This window comes from Ctenopharyngodon idella, chromosome 7 (assembly GCF_019924925.1).
Source record: "Ctenopharyngodon idella isolate HZGC_01 chromosome 7, HZGC01, whole genome shotgun sequence".
Taxonomy (NCBI): domain Eukaryota; kingdom Metazoa; phylum Chordata; class Actinopteri; order Cypriniformes; family Xenocyprididae; genus Ctenopharyngodon; species Ctenopharyngodon idella.
Genome location: NC_067226.1, coordinates 7,330,013 through 7,356,987, shown reverse-complemented (window position 1 = coordinate 7,356,987; position 26,975 = coordinate 7,330,013). Strand labels below are relative to the sequence as shown.

Sequence of the window (26,975 nt, the reverse complement as noted above, 5' to 3'; positions counted from 1 at the left end):
ATCCACGACTCGCCTTCCCAGAGAAGTTTGATGGCAATCCAGCTAAATGTAAGGGATTTCTGCTTCAATGCTCACTCTTTGTTAACCAACAGCCGGCTCTGTATCCCTCCGATTCCAGTCGGATATCCTTCGTTTGCTCGCTGCTGTCTGGTAAAGCGCTGGATTGGGCCACGGCGGTGTGGGGAGAGGACGGCTCCGCGTTTCCCACATTCTCCGCATTTCTTCGAAAGTTCAAAGAGGTTTTCGAACATCCCGCGGGAGGAAAGAGCGCTGGAGATCAACTGCTGTCGCTGTGCCAGGGCAAAACCACCGCTGCTGAGTATGCTCTCACCTTCCGAACTCTAGCAGCTCAAACAAATTGGGTCGACGACACATTGAAGTTGCTGTTTCGCAAAGGTCTGTCCCTAGAACTTCAAGCCGAGCTAGCCTGCCGTGACGAGGGAAGAACGCTTAGCGAATTCATAGAGCTGGCCATCCAAATTGATAATTTACTTCGCTCTCGACGTCCGATCCGTGGAGCCACTTCCCAAACTTTAACCAACCCCACTCCAGAACCCATGCAGCTCGGCTATACACCGCTACACCCAGAAGAAAGAGAAAGAAGAAGACAACTCCACCTGTGTCTGTACTGCGGCCAAGCCGGTCACATCAAAATCAATTGTCCCATCCGGCCAAGTCCCTCTAATCCAAAAGCGGTGAGTTCCCAGCAATCCACCAACTATTCAGCTAACAGTTTCAAAATACCAGTACATGTGACTGTGAACAACCAGCGCATACCCACTCATGCGCTCATAGACTCTGGGGCTGCAGGCAACTTCATGTCAAATACTTTCATTCAGGAACACAACATCACTCTAACGGCTTGTGATTCTCAATTGACAGTGGAGGCGCTAGATGGTCGGCCCATCGGAGAGGGGAAGGTCGCACACATTACTGCTGAGGTTGTCCTGCAAGTAGGAGTATTACACCATGAACCCATCAGATTTTACGTCATCCACTCACCCAACAACCCAGTCATCCTTGGTCTCCCGTGGCTCAGGACACACAACCCACATATTTCCTGGAAGGAGGGACAGATTATTCAATGGGACTCATCCTGTCATGAACAAGTCACCCCATTACCAGTTCAAGCTGTATCAATCCACACAGTGAATCCCGACGAGTCCCACATTCCCGTCGAGTATGCTGACCTGGCAATCGCTTTCAGCAAAAGCAAAGCCACCGAGTTACCCCCACATCGATCCAGTGACTGTGCCATTGACTTGCTACCAGGTACCATGCCCCCCAAGGGCAGAATATTCCCTTTATCCCAACCTGAATCTGCTGCTATGAAAAAATTCATTGAAGAGGAGCTAGCCAAAGGTTTCATCCGGCCCTCAACGTCACCAGCGGCATCAGGCTTCTTCTTTGTCAAGAAGAAGGACGGTAGTCTCAGACCCTGCATTGACTACCGTGGACTTAATGATATCACCGTTAAATTTCGTTACCCTTTGCCCCTGGTTCCAGCAGCTCTAGAGCAGTTACGGCAGGCTAAATACTTTACCAAGCTGGATCTTCGCTGTGCCTATAATCTGATACGCATCAGAGAGGGGGACGAATGGAAAACTGCCTTTTCCACCGCCACTGGCCACTACGAGACCCTTGTGATGCCGTTTGGGCTGGCCAACAGTCCCTCCGTGTTCCAGTCCTTCATCAACGATGTCTTCCGGGACATGCTCAACCGCTGGGTCGTAGTTTACATAGATGACATCCTCATCTACTCCAGCACGTTTGAGGAACACACTCAACACGTCCGGGCTGTTCTACAACGCCTCATTCAACACCAACTCTACGCTAAGGCCGAGAAATGTGAGTTTCACCGCACATCCACGTCATTCTTGGGGTATGTCATCAGTCACAAGGGAGTGGCTATGGACGACAGCAAGGTGAGAGCAGTTCTAGAATGGCCACGACCACGAACTCTGAAAGAGCTGCAACGATTCCTGGGGTTCGCTAATTTCTACAGGCGGTTTATAAGGAACTTCAGTGGCATTGCAGCACCTCTAACCTCCATGACCAAACGACAATCCACCCGTCTCACCTGGTCCAATGAGGCGATACAGGCTTTCCAGGAATTAAAGGAACGTTTCACCACTGCTCCCATTCTCCGTCACCCAGATCCAGAGCTCCCCTTCATCGTAGAGGTTGACGCATCCAGCACAGGCATCGGGGCCGTACTCTCACAACGTCAAGGAAATCCAGCCAAAATGTTTCCATGTGCATTCTACTCGAGGAAGTTATCAGCAGCAGAACGAAACTACGATGTAGGCAACCGGGAGCTACTAGCCATGAAGGCAGCGTTGGAGGAGTGGCGGCACTGGCTGGAGGGAGCACAGCACCCATTCACCATACTCACGGACCACAAGAACCTTGAATATCTCCGTTCAGCCAAACGCTTAAACCCCAGACAAGCCAGGTGGGCCATGTTCTTCACCAGATTTCAGTTTACCGTGACATATCGACCAGGCTCAAGGAACCTCAAAGCCGACGCGCTGTCTCGCCAAGTGGAGGAGGTAGAGAGAACAAAGAGCGAGGAAAACATCATCCCCAACAAACTTCTGGTCGCTCCCGTACAATGGGACATCATGACAGAAATCACCGAACTCAACGCACAGACGGTACCACCCCCGGAATGCCCACCAGATCGCACGTTCGTACCAGAAGCCCTCCGCAACAAGTTACTGCATCAAGTGCACGCTCTTCCCAGTTCTGGTCACCCGGGTATTACTGCCACCTTCCAACTGTTACAGAACCGGTTCTGGTGGGAAACCATGCTAGCGGAGACCACTCAATTTGTAAAAAACTGCACAGCCTGTCAAACCTCGAAACCATCCCGTCAAGTACCCTCCGGGTTGTTACAGCCACTGCCCATTCCTCAACGTCCCTGGTCCCACATAGCAATTGACTTCGTCACCGACCTTCCTGTGTCCCGTGGCCACACCACCATTCTTACGGTTGTGGACCGATTCTCCAAAGCCTGTCGACTCATTCCACTACCCAAACTGCCATCTGCTTTTGAGACAGCAGAGACCCTCTGCGACTATGTATTTCGTTTTTACGGCTTACCAGAGGACATTGTATCAGACAGAGGGCCACAGTTCACGTCCCGGGTATGGGCAGCCTTCTTTAAACACCTGAATGTCAATGTCAGTCTCACATCAGGATACCACCCCGAATCCAATGGCCAAACAGAACGCATGAACCAAGAGCTCACCAGATTCCTACGCACTTACTGCCAACAAAATCAAAATGACTGGAGTCGTTACCTGATGTGGGCGGAATACGCACAAAACTCTCTCCAGAAAACCGCCACCGGCGTGACTCCCTTCAAATGTGTACTTGGCTACCAGCCACCACTTTTCCCTTGGTCCGGCGAACCCACCAATCTACCATCCGTGACAGAGTGGCTGCAACGCAGTGAGGAAACCTGGGACCTCGCCCATCACCATCTGCAGCGCGCTGTGAGAAGGCAGGAGGTACAGGCCAATCGTCACCGGCGTCCCAGTCCAGAGTACACCGTGGGTCAATGGGTCTGGCTATCCACACGAGATCTCCGCCTCCGACTTCCCTGCAGAAAGCTCAGTCCCAGGTTTGTAGGGCCCTTTCAAATTATTAAACAAATTACACCCGTGTCATTCCGATTAGACCTACCTGCTAACTACCGTGTCTCTCCCACTTTCCATGTGTCGTTGCTGAAACCCTCTGGTGGTCCGAGGGGGGAGTCGGAGGGAACCGAGGCCCGCAACCCCCCACCCATGCTGATCGAAGGCGAGGAGGCTTACCAAGTTCGAGAACTACTCGATTCCAGGCGCCGGGGTGGGAGACTTCAGTACCTGGTCGACTGGGAGGGGTACGGCCCGGAGGAGCGATCCTGGGTCGATGTGGATGATATCCTGGACCCCTCACTCACAGAAGAGTTTCACAGGACGCATCCGGAGAGACCGGCCCCTCGACCACGTGGTAGACCCCGGCGTCGTCCGCCTCCTCGCGTCTGGAGCCGCTCGCAGGGGGGGGGCTCTGTCACAAGTGAGGCTCCCGCACTTCCTCCCCCGCACCACCGGAGGGAGCCTTCACCGGAATATTGAGATCATCATTCAGACTACATTTCCCATAGGCCCTCATTCCTGGGACTGATTGCACACACACCTGCACCACATCACACTCACACTATTTAAGCAGCACGCACACACACACACATTGCGAAGTCTTGATTTGCCCCGGTGATCATTTCTAAGCGTTTTCTGTGGATTGTTATACCGTTACCGATTGGACTGTTTATCTCTTGTGATTCTCTGCCGCCTGCCTTGATCCTTGCCTGTTTACTGGACTGTGTTTGTTTGCCGCCTGCCCTGATCTCTGCCTGCTTCCTGATACCGTTTGTCTGCCGCCTGCCTCGACCATTGCCTGTCCCCGTTTACGTCTCTGCCTCTGCCCTTACCTGTGTATTTACTATTCTTAATAAAAGCTGCAAATGGATCCCCACTCTGTTGACCCATCATTACACAGGCACTGATGGGTCTCTCTTGTTCAGTAGTTTTGTGTTTTATTCTAGGTGTGAATGAACTTAACAATAAAAAGGGTGAAATCTAGTCAATTTGTAATTGTGAAATTGATAAATCCTGGAATATTTGAAGTATTAGTAACACATCAAGTGAGAAATAAACTAATCTGTAAACTGTTTCTGTATAGGTGATTAATGTTTGGTATAACTCATGTTATCTTATGTGAAAATTTGATGTGACATGTTACATGTATGTTGTTTCTGTGGTCATGTTTTCATGTATTCTCTCTCTCTCTCTGTAATTGTGCCTTGCTGCTGAGTAATAGCTGGCACTGTACCCAGGATACACACACAAATGCACCCACACAGACATGTTGCCATCTGAATTTAAATGGTTTGTTGCACTGGGCTATCAATCAGACCATCTGTCCCTGTCCTCCTAGCCTTCATTAGTGGTTGTGCGGTGCATATGTCACACATCCAGCTGGCACAAATGCGTGTTCACACACAGCTCCACCTTTGTCCACCTCGTGCAGTGCTTAGTTCTCAGCCAATAGCTGGCAGGAGTTCCAACCAGAATTGCTGCATGTGAGTGTGAACTGAAGCCTGATTTAGTGTTTACAAGGTGTGTGCAAGCCGCTGCAATCCATAAGATAGGATGTTGTATCTATTCTTGTTGTTATCATCAGCATATCTGTTCAGATATATGCGGGGTGTTTGGGTGTGTTACTGTTTTCCCTTTTGATCATGACTTAAACACTTTAAACTGCTATGCATAAAGTTCTTTTAAGCATAAACATTTAGTTTTGTGACTGAAATTAATGTAACTGTGGCTCATATAGTTAGTGTAAGATCTCTGCCAGACCTATAAAATGACATTGTAGACTGTCATTAAGATGGTGTTGTGTTTGTGTCTGACTGTATGTGTGATCAATACAGGATAAAATGCTGTGCTGAAATATGTTTGTGTTTTAATCAAACAGTCCATTAGAGCATGCTAAATTTTCAATCAGTGCTTAACTTTTTATTTTATTTTATTTTTTTATGTGTGAATGATAATAAAGACAAGAATTTGTTTAAAGAAACACCGTTTTGTGTGTGTGTGTGTGTGTGTGTGTATATATTTACTTTGATGTATGAATCATATGAATCATCGTAATATCATTTTAGATTCTTGTTAATATGAAACTTTTCTTATGGAATCTTCATTTTAAGGCCCTATGTTCAATCCTAGAGATATTGGGATGTCATTGTGGTAACAAGTAGTTACTGTGTATTTGAACTCTTTGAGCTATTTTCCAAATATTACTGAAACTGATTCAAATATTATATTCTTATAAATACACTTTTGAGAGCAAATTAATGTGCCTCAACTTGACCATTTTAGTGGACTTTTGACACTCAGAGAGAGTTATGTTGCATGCAATTGTTTGGATAGAGGGAAACAGGATACATTTCTAGTTTTAACATTATTTATTCTTCAGACATTCCCATTTAAATGCAATAAGTATCAGCTGTATGCGAAGTACCTCACATTTGGTTTTCGACTATTGAGAATGGGTAAAATTAAACAATTTGACCATGGTTGAACCCTGTATGGCCTTAAAAATGAAGATTACAAAAGAAAAGTTTATTAAGAATGAGAATCTAGGGATGTGTGTATATAATATATATATATATATATATATATATATATATATATATATATAATATACACACAAACCCGATTCCAAAAAAGTTGGGACACTGTACAAATTGTGAATAAAAAAGGAATGCAATGATGTGGAAGTTTCAAATTTCAATATTTTATTCAGAATACAACAGATGACATATCAAATGTTTAAACTGAGAAAATGTATCATTTTAAGGGAAAAATAAGTTGATTTTAAATTTCATGGCATCAACACATCTCAAAAAAGTTGGGACAAGGCCAATGGTACCACTGTGTGGCATCCCCTCTTCTTTTTATAACAGTCTGTTAACATCTGGGGACTGAGGAGACACGTTGCTCAAGTTTAGGAATAGGAATGTTGTCCCATTCTTGTCTAATACAGGCTTCTAGTTGCTCAACTGTCTTAGGTCTTCTTTGTCGCATCTTCCTCTTTATGATGCGCCAAATGTTTTCTATGGGTGAAAGATCTGGACTGCAGGCTGGCCATTTCAGTACCCGGATCCTCCTTCTACGCAGCCATGATGTTTTAATTGATGCAGTATGTGGTCTGGCATTGTCATGTTGGAAAATGCAAGGTCTTCCCCTGAAAGAGACGACGTCTGGATGGGAACATATGTTGTTCTAGAACTTGGATATACCTTTCAGCATTGATGGTGCCTTTCCAGATGTGTAAGCTGCCCATGCCACACGCACTCATGCAACCCCATACCATCAGAAATGCAGGCTTCTGAACTGAGCGCTGATAACAACTTTGGTTGTCCTTGTCCTCTTTAGTCCGGATGACATGGCGTCCCAGTTTTCCAAAAAAACTTCAAATTTTGATTCGTCTGACCACAGAACAGTTTTCCACTTTGCCACAGTCCATTTTAAATGAGCCTTGGCCCAGAGAAAACGCCTGCGCTTCTGGATCATGTTTAGATATGGCTTCTTTTTTGACCTATAGAGTTTTAGCCGGCAACGGCGAATGGCACGGTGGATTGTGTTCACCGACAATGTTTTCTGGAAGTATTCCTGAGCCCATGTTGTGATTTCCATTACAGTAGCATTCCTGTATGTGATGCAGTGCCGTCTAAGGGCCCGAAGATCACGGGCATCCAGTATGGTTTTCCGGCCTTGACCCTTACGCACAGAGATTGTTCCAGATTCTCTGAATCTTTGGATGATATTATGCACTGTAGATGATGATAACTTCAAACTCTTTGCAATTTTTCTCTGAGAAACTCCTTTCTGATATTGCTCCACTATTTTTCGCCGCAGCATTGGGAGAATTGGTGATCCTCTGTCCATCTTGACTTCTGAGAGACACTGCCACTCTGAGAGGCTCTTTTTATACCCAATCATGTTGTCAATTGACTTAATAAGTTGCAAATTGGTCCTCCAGCTGTTCCTTATATGTACATTTAACTTTTCCGGCCTCTTATTGCTACCTGTCCCAACTTTTTTGGAATGTGTAGCTCTCATGAAATCCAAAATGAGCCAATATTTGGCATGACATTTCAAAATGTCTCACTTTCAACATTTAATATGTTATCTATGTTCTATTGTGAATAAAATATAAGTTTATGAGATTTGTAAATTATTGCATTCCTTTTTTATTCACAATTTGTACTTTTTTGGAATCGGGTTTGTGTGTGTGTGTGTGTGTGTGTGTGTGTGTGTGTGTATATATATATATATATATAAATACACACACACACACACTTTTTGAATTACATGTATTCAAACTCTGAAAAACAATATTTATGGCACTTGGCCAGGCATGCAATTGTTTTAATAGGAAAAAAACAAGATACATTTCTAGTTGCAACATTATTTCTTCAGCTGTTCCTGATCCTGTATCAGGTGTACAAAAAGTGACCCACATTTGGTTTTTGACCACTGGAAATGTGTAATGTGTACTATATTATATTATATATACACAGGGTTGCACATAACTTTTTTGGTCTGGTTCTCAAGGGAGCACCTGGAGATGTTGCTTGGTACTCACACTTTACGTGACACACTTATCCTAAAAGCTGTCCTCATCACTTTCCTCCTGACTGCTCTCCTCACTATCTTCTTTTCTCTCGAACATGGTAGAATATTTCTTTTTATTTTATTTTACTAACATTAATGACACAGACAACAGCAAAGGCTACTGTCACTTTAACAAGGAAAGCACGGACCGAATAACTGACACATATCCGGTTTCTTTCTCAACTGTTCACTTTTGACATAACCGAGAGAATACTTTCCAAGACAGGTATTTTGACATAATTTTGTGTGTATGTGTCCGTTCAAGTGCAAGTAAACGTGAAAGAGCTCTCTCTCTCTCTCTGCATGTGCGCGCTTCGGGTGTGGCACAGATAACATCTCGCGAGTCCCAATTTTTGCCTCTTCTTCCGCTGTTAAAATCGTTTGAATGTGTTAATTAGCGAGACAAAACACGTCCAAATGGTAAACTTTCACTCTATGATTGTTAAATTTAGCAGTTAATCCGCGAATCACATGCGTGCTGAACCGTTGGACCTTATCCATACGGATCACGGATTAACTGCGATCCGTTGCACACATAATAATTAAAGAACACACTTATCATCATGATTGCTATCTTACCAGAGATGGAGAAAAATCCTGCTCTAGTAAGTAAACGTGTCCCTGTGAACCGGTCCTCAAAAATGTTGGTACTCAAAAGCCATGTTTTCTAGTGCGCGTCCTTTTTTTTTTTTTACCTGCGTACCACTTATGTGCACCACTTATGCGTATGTATGTATGTATGTATGTATGTATGTGTGTGAATATATATATATATATATATATATATAATATATATCCTGATATATGTCCTGATACATAAAACCATAGAATTCAATAGGGCACCCTTGGCAGGTCTTAAAATTAGGTAGATAAAACCTCATACATCATATCAGCACAAACACCTCATACCAACTGTCCATCAAGCTAGTGGAGGGGTGATAATTTTTGGCTTGTTTTGCAGCCACAGAAACTGAGCATCTTGCAGTCATTGATTCGACTATGAACTCCTCTGTATACCAAAATATTCTAGAGTCAAATGTGAGGCAATCTATCTGACCTCTAAAGCTTGGCCAAAATTAGGTCATGCAACAGGACAATGATCTCAAGAACACCAGCAAATCTGCAACAGAATGGCTGAAAAAGAAAGAATCAAGGAGTTTCAATGGCCCAGTCAAAATCCAGACCTCAACCTAGTGATGGGGAGTCGACTCCAAAAGAGTCGATTCATCGACTCTGAATAGGCCCAGAGTCGGGGTCGACTCCAGCACAGGAATCGACTCTCGGTGTCGACTCTGTTGCTGTGTCCGAAATCGCTCACTTGTTTACTGATTCTCGAATCCATAGCTTTTATAAAGTAAGGAGTGAACGAAATGAAGCGAGGAATTCGGACGCTGACGAATCGCATTAGAGAGCTGTCGCAGAAACTTTGTCACATACATTTATCCTACATGTAGCTTACTTTAGAAATAGATAACAGTCATAGTGACTTTAGTTTGTAATTATACATATCTCTGTGCCAGCTTTAGTATTGATGGTAGCTTATAATGCAATAAATATAGTTTTGATTTTCCATGGTTAACCATGTTCATAATCATTAAACTAACCATATATAATAAAAAAGAACTCACATCAACAATAAACACATCAATAACTGTACATCATTGTATGCATTTCTGTATGTATTGTATTAATTTTATTATCTTTAACTCTCCTGTCCAAGCACTTTTAAGACAATGATCATGTGTGTTTAGCGCCATCACCCGACCATTATAATGAGATGAATTCATTAAAGAATCCCTTCGTTTATTTAATTCTGACATAATATTCGACCACAGATGTGTTTCGTGACTTTTCTCTCTGTAAAATTAGGTATCTGCAATTAGCTAGGTAGCAACATTGATACTCGTCAAGCATCGCTAAATGTGACTAATTTAGACAGTCTCGCTAAACGTGTTGTTGTTTTAATGAGGGGATTTTAAGGCTTCGAGTTGGGGAAAGATAAACTAATTAAGTGTTTAAGGACTGCCATCTTGCCTTATTTATGACCCTGTTTTGATGTAAAGTAAATGGAGTCGAGGAGTCGATTTCATCGACTCCTACAGTGGGAGTCGGGAGTCGGAGTCGACTCCAAAAAACCTGGAATCGAACAACCCTACCTCAACCTGATTAAAATGACGTGGCGGGACCATAAGACGGCTGTGCGCTATTTTCGTTACAGAGCTTCAGTGTTAAGTCTGAACAGCGGCTTAGTATTGGCCGGCTCTGGTCACGTGAGCAGCACGACACATGCGTGTGATGCTAACGCAGGAGCAGTATGACCGGGACAGACGAATTTGTTGAATAAAGTCATTATTTTTTTTTGTTTTTGCGCACAAAAAGTATTCTCGTCACTTCATAATATTCAGGTTGAACCACTGCAGTCACGTCGCCGGTTTTAACAATGTCTTTAGTACCTTTCTGGACCTCAAAAGGTGCAATGTTGTTGCTGCCTATGTGTGGATCAGATACCCTCAGATTTTATCAAAAATAATTTGTGTTCCGAAGTCTTACCGGTTTGGGACGACATGAGAGTGAGTCCTTAATGACAGAAATTTCATTTTTGGGTGAACTAACCGTTTAAACAGTAATAGTACAAAAGATAATAATTAAAAATAATAATAATGGTAATAATAGGCACATTGATATTTTCACCCCCCCATAGATAGTCTATGAACTAAATCAGATCGATATTTGGTGTGACCACCCTTTGCATTTTTCCTAGGTACACTTTCATATAGTTTTTCAGGTAGCTTTGCAGGAAGGTTTCTTCAAGCGTCTTGGAGACGTTGCCACAGTTCTTCTGGATTTATTTTTTCTCCTTTTTTTTTCTGTTTCTTCATGTAATCCCTGGTGAGATCAGATCTCAGTGTGGATCATACCGGCTGTTGTCAGACTCCTTGTGCATAGAAAAATCTCACTGGATTATTGCAAATAATGGCAAAAGGAATGTTTGAAAATGTAATCTGATATTTCCTACTGACACACTACAGCAAAAGATATAAAATAACTGACTTAAAACCGTTTGTGTGTGTGTGTGTGTGTGTGTGTGTGTGTGTGTGTGTGTGTGAGAGAGAGAGAAAGAGAGAATACTAACATGCCTAAGATTTTTGCACAGTACTGTATGTGTATGCATGATGAACAAGAGAATCTAGCATTCAGAATCATTGTTCTAAAAATATGTCTTATCTAGTTAAGTCAAGTTGACATGCGAGATGCCTCAGTAGATGTCAGATGTTGAGAGTGTTCTGCTGCATGTCACACTGATGATGCAGTATACTGCATAAACACAATGTGCTGTATTTGTTGAATCATATCACGAGTGTTTCATGCCTTTGGCAGTGCAATCTAAAAAGTTTCACTGAATGGACCACAGTTCAGACAATATGTCCTGTACTACCCCTGAGCACTGCCTCCACTTCACAGCAACTCATGCAGAGGTGATAATTTACTTGTATCTATTGTGAAAATATGAGGCTGGTGTTGTGTAACTGAGAAGTTTGCACTATGTATAATATATTGTCAGGTGTTTGCAGGGAGATCTTCTCGTAGATGAATGCGAATGTTTTAGTAATTATAAGAGCCAGAATGACTAGAACATTCTCCATCACAGACTCTTTTACCTCTGTTGTTCTTTTACCAATTCTAGTCTCTTAGTATGGCTAAATGGAGCTGCTGAAAAGACTAGCTTTATGTGATAGATTGATATCAGGCAGGCATCATCAGATGATATTTAGCCATTATGTGAATATTAACATTTATTTTTTTTATTTTTTTTTTTTACGTTTGGCAGAATAACAATGCGGTCATGGTTTGGATGGTTAGTTTAATTGGTTAGGTATACCATGATGCAGCATCATTCTCCATGACTTCCTTTAAAAATAGCTGTGTGTTTTGATTAAATAAAACAATTTACTAGTAAAATATAAATCACAGATATTTTAGTTTCATGATTATTTCACACATTTATGAAACTTAAAACATTTTCTGGAACTAAGTGCTTATGAGCAAAGATTAACAGTCAGTGGGCCTCATTTATCAATGTAACTTAGAAACCAGGGCATATCCGAGCGCAGAAATTGAATGATCGTACGTTGATAAATGTGGCGGCTGTCATTCGAATATCACGCCCCTAAAAATTCATGGTTTAGAAGTCCTTCCCTAGAATTTATGACATGGAGAAACGTAACCCGGCCAAGAAGAGGAAGTAATCTCATGAAAGAGAAACTTATCTTACACCAAAACACCCATTAACCTCGTAATTGCAAACAATTACATTAATTTATATGTATATTAAAAACATTTGCAAACATTATAAACACTATGCTATTTTCCACTCACTCCACAACAAATCCTTTAAATTTAACAGTATTCAGAACAGAACAAGAATGAAAAATAAATAGCTATAAATTATATATTAAACTATAAAATAAAACTGAAAATAGCTATAGTGGCATTCATTATGAACAACGTCAAACCAAAATGAGTTTTTTTTTAAAGTGAAACTGAAATGGCAAATATGCAAGAATTCAAATATGTTTCCATATTTGCCATGTAACATTTGGTTGCTAAACTATACTTTTATGTTTGGTTGACTGCATTTTAGTTTGATAGCGAATGATTGAAATGTCAAGTTAGCAACACTAGAACTGATAAGCCTATGTTGTGTGTGCGCGCATGTGAGGCGTCTGCAATCAGATGGATTTAATAAAATAAAGGTGGCCTATATAAAGAAAACAAATACAATGCATTAGTGTACGCTCATTTTTGACAGTTTATACTAGCCTTCTTGTCGCACAGTTTTTTTTTTTTTTCTTTTTGTTGATGTGTTAATTATTTAAAAGTGGAAGTGAAGTGACATGTAGCCAGGTATGGTGTCCCATACTCGGAATTTGTGCTCTGCATTTATCCCATCCAAGTGCACACACACAGCAGTGAGCAGTGAACAAACACACACACACCCACCCAGAGCAGTAGGCAGCGGCCTTTTTTTTGTTGTTGCGGTGCCCGGGGAGCAGTTGGGGGTTTGGTGCCTTGCTCAAGGGTCTCACCTCAGTCGTGGTATTGAGGGTGGAAGAGAGGGCTGTACATTCACTCCCCCCTGCCGGTACTGAGACTTGAACTCACAACCTTTGGGTTATAACACTCTAACCACTAGGCCATGACTGCCCCCCCCCCAAAAAGTTAATTTTTGGTTCACAGAAGCGCTGCAGGTGCGTGATGTGTGAATCATCATGTTCTCTTGTTTATGGTGCTGTTTTGGCATGTAGCTACACCTCTGGGGAAAACAAACATTTGTGGTATTTTTAATGGGTCACAGACATCCATCTATTCTATTCTAATTTAATTAAATTTTTTAATTTAGTAGTTTAAAGGTTAATGATTAATTAATGAGCTCCGGTTGTCGGACTTGGTCAAGAAAATAATCTACAGTATCTCACAGAAGTGAGTACACCCCTCACATTTTTATAAATATTTTATTATATCTTTTCATGTGACAACACTGAAGAAATGACACTTTGCTACAATGTAAAGTACTGAGTGTACAGCTTGTATAACAGTGTAAATTTGCTGTCCCCTCAAAATAACTCAACACACAGCCATTAATGTCTAAACCGCTGGCCACAAAAGTGAGTACACCCCTAAGTAAAAATGTCCAAATTGTGCCCAATTAGCTATTTTCTCTCCCCGGTGTCATGTGACTCGTTAGTGTTACAAGTTCTCAGGTGTGAATGGGGAGCAGGTGTGTTAAATTTGGTGTTATCGCTCTCACTCTCTCATACTGGTCACTAGAAGTTCAACATGGCACCTCATGGCAAAGAACTCTCTGAGGATCTGAAAAAAAGAATTGTTGCTCTACATAAAGATGGCGTAGGCTATAAGAAGATTGCCAAGACCCTGAAACTGAGCTGCAGCACGGTGGCCAAGACCGTATAGCGGTTTAACAAGACAGGTTCCACTCAGAACAGCCCGCAAACAGTTTTCTGAAGACAAGCAGACTAAGGACATGGATTACTGGAACCATGTCCTGTGGTCTGATGAGACCAAGATAAACTTATTTGGTTCAGATGGTATCAAGCGTGTGTGGCGGCAACCAGGTGAGGAGTACAAAGACAAGTGTGTCTTGCCTACAGTCAAGCATGGTGGTGGGAGTGTCATGGTCTGGGGCTGCATGAGTGCTGCCGGCACTGGGGAGCTACAGTTCATTGAGGGAACCATGAATGCCAACATGTACTGTGACATACTGAAGCAGAGCATGATCCCCTCCCTTCGGAGACTGGGCCGCAGGGCATTATTCCAACATGATAACGACCCCAAACACACCTCCAAGATGACCAGTGCCTTGCTAAAGAATGTCTCCAGACCTAAACCCTATTGAGCATCTGTGGGGCATCCTCAAACGGAAGGTGGAGGAGCGCAAGGTCTCTAACATCCACCAGCTCTGTGATGTCATCATGGAGGAGTGGAAGAGGACTCCAGTGGAAACCTGTGAAGCTCTGCCCAAGAGGGTTAAGGCAGTGATGGAAAATAATGGTGGCCACACAAAATATTGACACTTTGGGCCCAATTTGGACATTTTTACTTAGGGGTGTACTCACTTTTATGGCCAGCGGTTTAGACATTAATGGCTGTGTGTTGAGTTATTTTGAGGGGACAGCAAATTTACACTGTTATACAAGCTGTACACTCACTACTTTACATTGTAGCAAAGTGTCATTTCTTCAGTGTTGTCACATGAAAAGATATAATAAAATATTTACAAAAATGTGAGAGGTGTACTCACTTCTGTGAGATACTGTAAATAAACAAAAAATGCTGTCATTACAAGGCTCATCTCCAGCAGATTTACTACGCTGCATGCAAGTTCACGGTAATTCAAAAACTTCCGTACACGAGCTAAGACCTGACGTAAGATTTGATCGTAGCCACCGCTCACGTCCATATTGATGAATGCCACGTTTTGCGAGGATTCGGCCCAGTTTTCTGTTGCAAGTTTGTTTCATAAATCAGGCCCAATATGAGGCCCAAATGTTTTATAAATGTTGAATTCCACAATTTTCCTCATGTATCATTTAAAAAAAATTAAGTGTGTTTGTGAGACTGTGTGTATATTCAATGAGAATATAGAATTTGTAATTCTTTTTTATATATTCGTCTGGCTTAGATTATAGCATTTACATTCTAGTCCAGACTTGTTATGGTAGTTAGTGCTGATTTGGTGCTGTTCACCAGTAGAACAAAGTGTTGCAGATCGACCAGCTTGATCATTCTAATGAAACTGGTTGAGACTACTAAATAAGGAAACCAGCATCCAAAATATATCATATTATCTCTTATCAGTGGAGTGTTTTATGTTTTTGGTACTTTGCTTTGTCAGATGCTTTGGGCTACTACATAACTAATGTCTCAGTGGAAAATACTGTCTCTTCTATCTTTCATCTCTGTTTATCGCTCTCTTCATTTGCAAAGGCAGAGCAACAGTGATGATTTGATTGGATCTCTGCCATGCCACGAGATTCCCCACCGGATTGATCTCAAAGCGAGTCCAGAGCAGCAGAGGTCCATAGGGGTGAGAAATCACCCCACAAACATTGCCATTTCACAAACTCAGCAGGGTCTCAGGAAGCTGCTGTGCTTTTGCACACGCACAGGAGAGGGAGCGGTACAAAATGGACAGTAGTTCATTTTAATGTGTTTTGACACAGTTCAAGTATGCACTTAGAAGGATTTGTTCTTTCTGTATGTGCTTCATGCCAAACTCTGCGTTTAAGGGAGAAGTTGTGAGTTAAATAATGTAGTCATCAAAGATCTCAGAAACCTTAGGAAGTCAAAAAATATTCTCAGAGAAATTGTCATAAATGCCCTTAATTAGATTTAATTAGAGGTTGAATAGAAGTAAGACAGGAAGAGGACAGAAGCACGGTTAAAGGGATAGTTAGCCCCAAAATTGAAAATTCTGTCATGCTCACCCTCAAGTAGTTCCAAATTCATACAGGTTTATTTGTTCTGCTGAACACAAAGGAAGATATTTGGAAAAATGTCAGTAACCAAACAGATCTCACCCCCATTGACTATCATAGTATTTATTTTTCCTACTATGGCAGTAAATGATCTGTTTAGTTACTGACATTCTTATAAATATCTTCCTTTGTGTTCAGCAGAGCAAAGAAATTCATACAGGTTTGGAACTACTTGAGGGTGAGCAAATGATGACAGAATTTTCATTTTTGGGTGAACTATCCCTTCAAGGTGAGCTGGGATGACTGTCTATTGAAGGGATCCCGCGCTCTCTGTGTGACTGTTAATGGCTGTGGTGAAAGTAGGCCAGTGTTTCTGTTATTATGGCTCACAGATCTCTCATGCCTTTGATGCAGGACAGCTCATTGTGGGCAGCATTTCATTTTTTTTTTCTTCCTCAGATCTGCACGCAGACACACGCATTTGTTCTCTCACTTACTAATAAGGTCTCATTTGGAATGGCGCTGGCCTTTTTGGAGCCAGAGGCTTAGTGGCCTTATTTTCACCTATAAACTGAGGTTGACGATTGCACCCGGGGACCCTGCAGCTCTGGTTGTGCTGAACTTATTACGAGTCTCTCTCTGTCAGTCTGTGTTCTTTCTGCCTCAGAAGTCACTCTCTCATATGTTTGTCTGCGCACTCTGGCTTTCAGCCATCCAACAAGTAATATTGTGTTTTCCCTTTCTCTTTTTGTGTGCTAGCTGTGTGAGCTGCTCTTGCTTGCTAGCTTGTCTCAGTCACACACACACACACACACGCACACACACACACACACACACACACACACATCCAGGGATGCCGGAGGGTCAGCTTCCACTTTAATCTAGGAAATAATTCCATTTCCCATTAGCGTAATTAATTGGGAGCTTACTGCAGCACGAAAATGTAGAGGACCAATGTGTGGTCTGTGTGTGTGTGTGTGTGTGTGTGTGTGTGTGTACAGAGCGCTGACATAGTGTTATGGATGGCTGATTAGCATAGTCGTTATAAAATTATTGCCTCACGCTTGACATGACTGACAACGTGAATAACTCTGTTCTCCAGGTTCCTTAGAGTGTAAAGCAAATGGTGTTTTCCAGATTACTGTATGCTGATACAAGATTTGTTTTCATTGTTTGGTGAAAGTAAATGTTATTAAAGGGGGGGTATCACACACAGTTTCTGCCAGTCTCATGTTAATCTTAAGTACCTATAGAGTAGTATAGCATCCTTCATACCGCCGAAAAGTCTTTAGTTTTATCATATTTATAAAAGATACATACGCTGTACCGAGTCTTTCCGAAAACAGCCGAGTGCCTGGAGGCGTGTCGTTGTGAGCGGAGATAGAGTGACGAGCTGTCACAAGCACGTGCAGCTTTTGCGTAGAGATCAGCTGCAAGCTATCAATGGTCTGCTAAACAAATATATTTAAACACACGCAATACACCATCGCGTTATCCATGGATAACTTTTGAATCACTATAATGAATATAGCGTATAGCGTATAGTGAATGATGAATAATGAATTTATAAATTCACTATGTTCGTATTGTTTACATTATATGCACTTAGGCGCCTATTGCCAACAAAACAGACATTTGAAGCAGTTTTACTCACCACTTGCGGTTCTGACTCATGACTGGGATCATTATCGCTGTGACCGCTCCGTCTTTCAGTTTCAAACGATCTGTAAATCCAGCGTAGAACTGGGCCTTGTTTATAAAACCATAAGCGCCGTTTCTGAGGGCTCGAGCAGCCACAGAAAAACACGAGATATTCTCCATTCATTTTAACCAATAAAAACGCGATTGCAACTATCAGTTTCTATGGTTATTTTAATGACAAATATCGAGAGGGCATCAATGTAATGCGTGAGAACAAAACTCTTAGTTCCACTTAACGCTGGGTTCTTTGGGAAGCAAGGTTGTCTTCCCTCACAACCAAAAACACACTTCTTTGGTGACATTGTTGATTTTCGAAGTCCTGTGACCTGAGCAGTGCTGCCAACGACTTCCGTAAAACCGAATGCGCGTTGATGGGCGTGCTCTTGCTCTCTCTCTCTGGTCGATGTGTGCGCGTGCCCTTCCGGGAGAAGTGCCCATACAAGGAATTCCGCCCCCGTTTACGTCACTCAGGCCCATACTCCATCATACGTCCAACTCGTGATTTGAAACTTTGGCCATGTTTAGCATGAGAATCCAACTCTTTAACAGTGTAAATAAGTCAAAATGCATGAAATAGCATTATACCCCCCCCTTTAATGGAATATTGATACAAATATGCTGTTGAAGAGTGATGGTCTTTCTTTGGTCATTATTTCTTCCTCAAATATAAAAGGAGCTCTATATGTTCATGTATAAAGGGCCGTATATACTGTTTGAGAAAAGTCGGTACTGAAATTTTAAGAATGTGACACACTGAGTGCTGTTGAGCGGATTCGTGAACACCTCTGATTGGCCTTTGTGTTCACACGCTCATCAGATATGTCTGTGATTGGCTACGCACGGGAGCATTTAAAAGCACACGGAAGTGTTTGAATTTGAAAGCATTTTGAAAGCAGGAGCGGGAGCATTTGAAAGCAGGCATCTATCAGTGGGGTCAAACATGGTTTTGAAGCCTTGATCATTGTAGCCAATCACAGACACATCTGATGCGCGTGAACACAACTGGCAATCAGAGGTGTTTACAAATCTGCTCAAAAGCGCTCAAAGCATCACATTTTTTTAAATTTCAGTTGGTATTGCGGTCGGTACTTTTGACAACACTACAACATGTTGTCTTGTTTTAAAATGAAATATTCTGCTTCTTTTGTCATTGTATTGTAGTGTACTAAACCAAAAGAAGTTCTGAAAATATTATGTGGAAAGTATTTACCTTTTTTCTAACCACTGTTTGAGTAATGTTAGGAGTGTATACACCCGAAGAGAGCGTTTTCAGTTCAGTTTAATTCAATTCACTTGCATCTCGCCAGTAAGTATTTGCTAATAATATGCTGGAATGTATTTTTAAAGTAATCCTTTCATCTCTGGTCATCCATGTAGTCTACACGCTGTTTGTACTGTACTTTGTGTTGTATTGGAGTAGCCTGTATGTTTGTGCAGGTAATGTTTCCTTTCAGCTTGCTTTCTGAAGTAGTTTGTTTTTCATTTTTTTTTTTTAATTGATACATTAGGGGGAAGAATTTGAAGAACCTTACATTCCAAAAATACTTAATTCTTTAAATGAATTTTGTATTGAATCAAATCATTCTAAGTTATCAAAAATTGCCTTTGAATCAAATAAAAAAACAACAACTGTGATTTGTGAATTCAATCGATTCACTGCTTACAACCCTTTTCACTGATCTTTTTTTTTTTTTTGTTGGGTTTCCTTCTTTGGCTCTTTCTTTTCTTCATTTGACTTGTTCTTTGTATTTTCATTTATTCCCCAAACCACCTTATAGGTTGTAACATTAGCTCTGTCTCTATTTCTATCCTCCTCTCACTCACTAATTAGAGAAGCCTGTGTCCGTGGAGCTGAGCTGTGGTGCTGGTCCGGTCCATGTGGTTCTGGAGCCTGATCACCCTCTACTGCTGGACTGCCATCTGGGGGCCAGTGAGCCCCCCCTCAACGTGACCTGGCTGCGGGATGGAGCGGTCCTCTCTGAGAGCCAGACCATCCGGCCTTTGCCCAACGGATCCCTGCTAATCTCGCCCTCCTCTACGGATGGCCAGACTCCAGCGGGTGTGGAGGGTGGATACAGCTGTCTAAGTACCAGCTCTACAGGAGCCCTGACCAGCCGGGCCCTCACCCTGCATCTCGCCAGTGAGTATGAACACTTTCTACTCTGATTTATCTCCAACACACAGCAGCTGTGAGTCTAAGAGAGATCAAAGAGCCTAGCTAAAAAAGGCTAGCCAAAGTTTTTGGTTGTGTTGAAATCTGCATCATCCGGAAAGCATCACATTCCTGTTAATGTGTACACATATCTAATAAAGACCTTAAGGCCATTACACACCAAGTCGACATCAAAGAACTAGTGGTGACAAAAGCCGACTGTGTTGTCACCTCGCGTCGGCTGCATCTGGGCCAAAAAGTTGCACTTGAACACAACAAACAGACTACAGGCGATAGGCAACTAGCCTGTGTGTTGGGAAATAACTGTCTATATCAGCAGGTATATTCGTCATTCAAAAAGGGTAGGACTGCAGATATACAAACCATAAACAAAGCAGCACTTGCTTACCGCTTTGAATATCAATCATGCTGATCACTTTTTTTCATTCCAGGTGGCTCATGTTGTTATCAAAATATTAGCGTATTGGAATGCTCAAGTATGATGACATAAAATTAGAACAACCTTCAGTCTGTGCCATCTTGACTTCTTTGCTTGCTTTCATTACTTTCGCTTTTATTCTCATGCACCGACTTGTTCACTACACTAAGCAGCCAAACACAGTGATCTCTCTCACCGACAGCTTCCACTGACGTGAGCCTGACTAGAGACAATGTGTGGAACACACCGCAAAAACTAGCCCTAACCCTAACCCTCGCTGACCGTCGGCTTGGTGTTACGGCCCTTAAAAAGATTATATTATATTATATTATATTATATTATATTATATTAAACGGTTAGTTCCTGTCCTTGATTCTGATTGGTCAATAGCTGTGTTTTATTCACAATAAAACACGGCTATGACCGCTTCACCCAACAGTTCTGTGTATCACTAAACAACACCCTTAGCAACCACTCTTAGCAACGTAAACCGTATGTTCTCAATTGATATTGTTAATTGAAGCTTACTGTATTATGTAGTATTGTGAGTATTGTGAGAAAGAGATTGATTGAGTGAGTTTATTACTTGCATTCAGATTTAGCATTTTCCTTCAGGTCAGTCCTATGTTCATAATAAAAAATCTGTTTAAATGCCGATGTATTATCCTGTCCTTTTAACAGTTAAGGGGTTTTCCCATACCTGACAGCGCTAGTCAAAGCATTTGTCAGTTGCGTCTTGTTCCGTGTTCACAACAATTCAGTCTTCGCTACTGACTGACACACTCATAAAGACAGTCTTTGCTGCCATCTAATGGCGTAATAATGTAAATTCTGTTGCTGTTCATGGTCAGGGACTGTTTTTTCCGGTGGAAGGAAGGCTTTAGTGAAAGTTCACTTCATGAAAGTTGCATTGATACATATTTTTGACTTTAATATTTGTATTGTGTGGTAACCGTTTTACAAAAGCAATAAGGTACTCAAGGCTAGTGCTGTATTGTGAATAAGTCACGGCTGAAGGGGTTGCAGTCGAGCCTAACAGCCGTGACTTATTCATGATACTGCACAGCCTCTTGTACATTATTGCTTATATATTATATTATTACTCCAAAGTAAACTATATTGAAGGCCCAGTGCGCAGACTGTGGAAGTATAGCCGAAGTATACTTTGGGCTTTAGGCTTTTCATTTTTGACTTAACTCCTCCTAGATGCATACCATTCTCTCTCTTTGACTCTCTCTCTGCCACATTCCACTTGGTGGTTGTCTTTGCTTGGCTAGAGCTGAGTCTTGTTCTCACCTGGTTAGCACAAGGACTTAATTGTGTTTACTGAAGAGCCTGAGGAGGGGGAAAAATATCAGACTTCAGCCCCCTTTATCTCTTTACCTCCCTTTTTCTTTCTTTCTCTTTGTGTTTAAGGCAGCCCACTAGACGATAAAGACCATTTCCTTTAGTCATTATGTGTTACATTGGCCATGACTCTGTTGTCCTTCGTTATTTCTGTTCATTCAATTTTGCTTTATTACTTTTATGTAGATAGTAATGATGCCTGGCATCTCTGCTGTAGACCTTGATGGACATTGCGGTTTTAGTGTAATAGAGAGAGAGCGTGTCATGTTAGTCTAACATGAAAATTAGAAACCAAGCACAAGAATACATGAGTAACACATTGACAATAATAATTTATCTGCAAAAGGACAACAAAAAGTAGTTCTTGAATTTTTATTATTGTTATTTTTAATGTAATTTTTTTGTGGGGTTTTTTTTTTTTTTTTGTGGAACACAATTTCATTGTGGTAGGTAACTGTCATGTTAGTCTAACATGAAAATTAGAGACTGAATATGAGGCTATGCATAATAACCTATTGACGTTATTATTCATTCTGAAAGGACAAAAGTTGTTTTTGAATTTTTATTTTATTTTATAAAATAAAGGTGGCTTTTAACACCCTCACAATAATGCAAGTAAGTAAAACAAGTAAGAGATACAATAGATAGACAGACAGATATTTCTTGAATATTTACTGTAAATCTTTGTCAGCGAATTTTGTGAATGACAGAAGAACATAGAGGTTTGGAAACTGGACAGAGAGGCAGTACTGGGATTGGAGATAGTCCAAACAGATAGACCATTTCCTCCATTGATAAATCAATGCAATGAAGGTCTCTTCCAGGGGAGGGATGTCAGTACATGGTTTTGTAATTTAGCCTGGTTATCTGTCATTTGCATGACTGGGATCCTCAGCGCTGCAGCATGCGAAGGTGAGCTGCTCTGAGGAACAGTGAGTCTTGGAAGCAGTCACACACTTACAGTTACCATGAAAATTATATTAATTATTACTCACTTGGTGGTGACAGTGGCGGAAGGAAGAGGTCCTCATTTAAATAGTTTTGTCTCCACATACTACTTTTTTTGTGGTTATGAAATGCCATTTTCTCTCAGTGGCTGAATATTTCTCATTATTTTTTAATAGCCTTGTAAGTTCAGATGCTCGCACCTACACATAACCATGCTACTAGTGTGTGCTCCAGTAAATCTCCCATGTTTTTTTGTAAAGTGTGTTTGCTTTAGTCTGCATGCTGTGTACAAGTCAAAAATATCTGGTGTTAATGTTTAACAGGTCTCAGCCAAGCAGGCTGCACTGCCTGCGGAGCTGTTATGAACGCTGCAGTGCTTCATGTGTGAGCTTGTTTAGGAACTGTTTTTGAGCTGTTTGTATATGGATAGCTTCTCCCCTGACCATAAATCATCTTAAGAGAAGCTTCAATAGTCAACACTATCCCTAGAAAATACATTGGTCCATTATAAGTCATTGTATTCTTAATATGATAAATTAAATCATTTTTTTTTTATTGCTAAGTTGTATTTTCATTAAATTAATCTCATTTAAATTCAAAACTGTATTAAGAATTCAATATGAATCTGGGACATTTAGTGTTTAATGCAGTTTAAAGATTTTGTTACCTCAAGTCTTGGCAGTTTTGGTTGTGAAGTTTAATTGAGATTATAGTAATCCTTTGCAATAAATTTGAATTATCATGCACTAACATAACAACGAACAACTTCACAGCATTTAATTATATAGGGAAAAGGTACGCTATGTTGCAAAACTGCATGCATTTTGAGGAAGAACATTGTTTTGGTTATGCTTCGGCTCTGTGTGACTATGCGGATGGAAAAATGGAGAGGATGGAAAGGATCTCAAGCTGACTAACTGAAGAGGTTACTGTAGCTATACCCACCCTTATGAAAAAGAAGTTTATTCAAGTATGCTATTAGTATACTTTTTTTTTAAACTAAAAATAAAAAATATATACTTTGTCTACTTTTTATGTACTTTTCAGAAATATACTTAAAATTGCACTTATGTATCTTTGACTTTTTTTCCGCATAGTTTTACATACTGTCTTATAAACTTACATTGTTTGAAAATTGATTTCTAAAGATAATGGTTTTCTCAGCTTTTTGTTTAAAATGTTGCTTTTTTATGAAACTTACCCATATTCAAGTGTTGATAAAAAAAGATGCATGAAGCTAGAATAAAATGTTCTTAAAATGGAAAGAGTTAAAGTACTGTTGAAGGTATATTTCAAGTATAAAAAATTAATACCTTAGTAGGAACATAGTAGTGTACTTAAAGTGCAAAAACAATATATGTGACCCTGGACCACAAAACCAATCATAAGGGTCAATTTTTTGAAATTGAGATTTATACATCACATTAAAGCTGAACAAATAAGCTTTCCATTGATGTATGGTTTGTTAGGATAGGACAATATTTGGCCGAGATTCAACTATTTGAATATCTGGAATCTGAGGGTGCAAAAAAATCAAAATATTGAGAAAAACGCCTTTAAAGTTGTCCAAATGAAGTCCTTAGCAGTGCATATCCACTCACAAAAATAATTTTTTGATATGTGATCTTTACTTAATATCCTAATGATTTTTGGCATAAAAGAAAAATAATTTTAAAAGATAATTTTGACCCATAAAATGTATCGTTGGCTATTGCTACAAATATACCCGTGCAACTGGTTTTGTGGTTCAGGGTCAGATATAAATAGTAAATTATAAGTATGATGTTATGTTCACTTAAAGAAAACTTACACATATACTATGCAGTATACAAATACTAAACTAGTAGTTTACTGATCGTATACTTCAAAGTATTTGACTAGTAAACGGTTAGTATAAGTTCACTTGTAGTACAGTTGCAGTACAAAGGAAAAACTTAGTTGTAAACTAGTTGTGTACTCAAAGTTTACTACTGTTACACTTTAACTTTACTTTTTATACTTTACTGTTTACTTTCACACACTAAAAAGTGGGCCAATTTAGTCCCAAGTAGTATTAAAAGAGTACACTTACAAGTATACTTCTTGTACTTTGATATTAGTATACTTAGTACATAAAATATACTTAAAAATATACTTGAACTTAACTATACTTAGTAAAATGATCTGGAAGTATACTTATTTTTGTAAGGGCATTAAAGGGTTAGTTCACCCAAAAATGAAAATTTTGTCATCATTTACTCACCCTCAAGTTGTTCCAAACCTCTATGAATTTGCAAACAGTTGATGGGCCCCATTGACTTCCATAGAATTGGGGAAAAAAAAAAAAAAAAAAATACTATGGAAGTCAATGGGGTCAATTAACTGTTTGGTTACCCATATTCTTCAAAATATCATCTTTTGTGTTCAGCAGAAAAAAAGAAATTCATACAGGTTTGGAACTACTTGAGGGTGAGTAAATGATGACAGAATTTTCATTTTTGGGTGAACTATCGCTTTAATAGATACGGTACTTGAAAATAAATACTAGCAAAGTGCAACAACCTTAGCACAACAACCTTAGTACAATAGATAATGCTTTACAGTGAACTCTGTTAGAGAGCTACATATGGAAATGTATCTGTTCAAAAAAATACCTTACTCACCTGTTGAGTAATAAAAACTCCATCTCCGTGTCCCTTTTACATTTCAAATCCCTCAGTTCTCACCATCTCTGAAAACTGAAAAGTCAAGCCAGTGTTGCTTCTTGTTTTATTTCGAGCTCTGTCACGTTCTCTTTTTTTGGAGCAGACAATCCTCTTTTAGGCATTTTTTTTAAAACGGGGGATTCTCCAGAGGTTAGAGATTTAGTGACAACTAACTTATGCAACACTCACACTACACATGCATCAGTAGCCGAGCAACTTTTCTCTATTTACAGATATAACGAAACATGCATGGACGAGTGATCTATATACACAATCTCCCATGAAAACCATCCCGCTATGTCTAAAATATTAACACTTATCATAGGCTTACCGGAGTGAATCAGGATAAGACAAAAAAACACATTTTGGAAGAAGTATTGATGATGTATTGACTCATTATTTAAATTTTGTTAATTTTGAACAAAACAGTTAAATAGTCTACCTTTAATGTTAATTTATAAATATACTATTGTTCATGGTTAATTTGCATTTGTTTATAATCCACACAACTGTTAATTTATTCAACTTGAAATGTTAATGTATTATTGTATGTTGAAATGAACATTAACCAAGAAATTAACATTTGACCATTTGTTTGAATAATAAGGTTTCCTCTCGCTTGTTCTGTGTGTAAGTTGTTCAGTGTACTGTGGGTTTATGAGCAGTGTGAGTCTGGCAGATGTAGCAGATCAAAGTGAGAGTATTTTCAAAGCTCAGAGGCACTGGAGTAGAGGTCAGGGGCCCCGCTCGCCTCTTCTCTACTCCCACCATGTGGTTACAACACTTGTGCTTACTCCATGAAAAATGAATGTAATGCATTCACTGATTCCCTTTTTGTTTATTTCTTGTTGTTTTCTGCTCTCACAATCTGCTTTTTTTGTCTTTCTCAGGCTTGTCCCATTTCCTTCAGGATCCTGAGCCACAGGTTGTGCCTATAGGTGGCACTGCCCGGTTTGAGTGCTATGTAGATGGCTTGCCCACCCCAAGTATCACCTGGGAGAAGGACCAGGCACCACTACCTGCACCCGCAGAACCTCTAGAATCATCCAGGTAAGTTATCTTGGCATGAGTTTTGGAATGTATAATTCCCTTTTTGTCACATTTTATTAAGTATGATAATGTTTGCACTAAGGACTACATGGCAAGTGCAAAGCTAGTCCAACATGGTAGCTGATTTTGTTGTTTAAAGTAAGGCTGCGCAATTATTTGAAAAAAAAAAAAAAAAAGATATTACTAATAATACACTACTTTACACTACTGGGGTCGGTAAGATTTTTCAGTATTTTTGAAAGTAGTATTATATGTTGCATTAATTTGATAAAAAAACAAAACAAAAAAAAAACAGTGAAATATACAGTATAAATGTCACTTGTGCAACACACAACATCACTACACAACATGTACAAAATTACCAGCTTTCTAGTGCTGTAACTAAACAATATCCTAACAGAATGGCCTTAAGTTCCCCAGCTCCCGCAG

The 26,975-nt window shown here is 40.4% G+C and overlaps 1 protein-coding gene across 2 annotated transcripts in view; it reads left to right on the top strand.

Annotated features, from left to right (window-relative positions):
* igdcc4 (immunoglobulin superfamily, DCC subclass, member 4) overlaps positions 1-26,975 on the top strand; it is a 95,254-nt gene that overhangs the window by 22,455 nt on the left and 45,824 nt on the right. For both annotated transcript variants that reach the window (XM_051900945.1, XM_051900944.1), the window contains exons 2-3: positions 19,758-20,066; positions 26,387-26,546. In XM_051900945.1, coding sequence (XP_051756905.1) covers positions 19,758-20,066; positions 26,387-26,546 — 469 coding nt within the window. The remainder of the gene's footprint in view (positions 1-19,757; positions 20,067-26,386; positions 26,547-26,975) is intronic.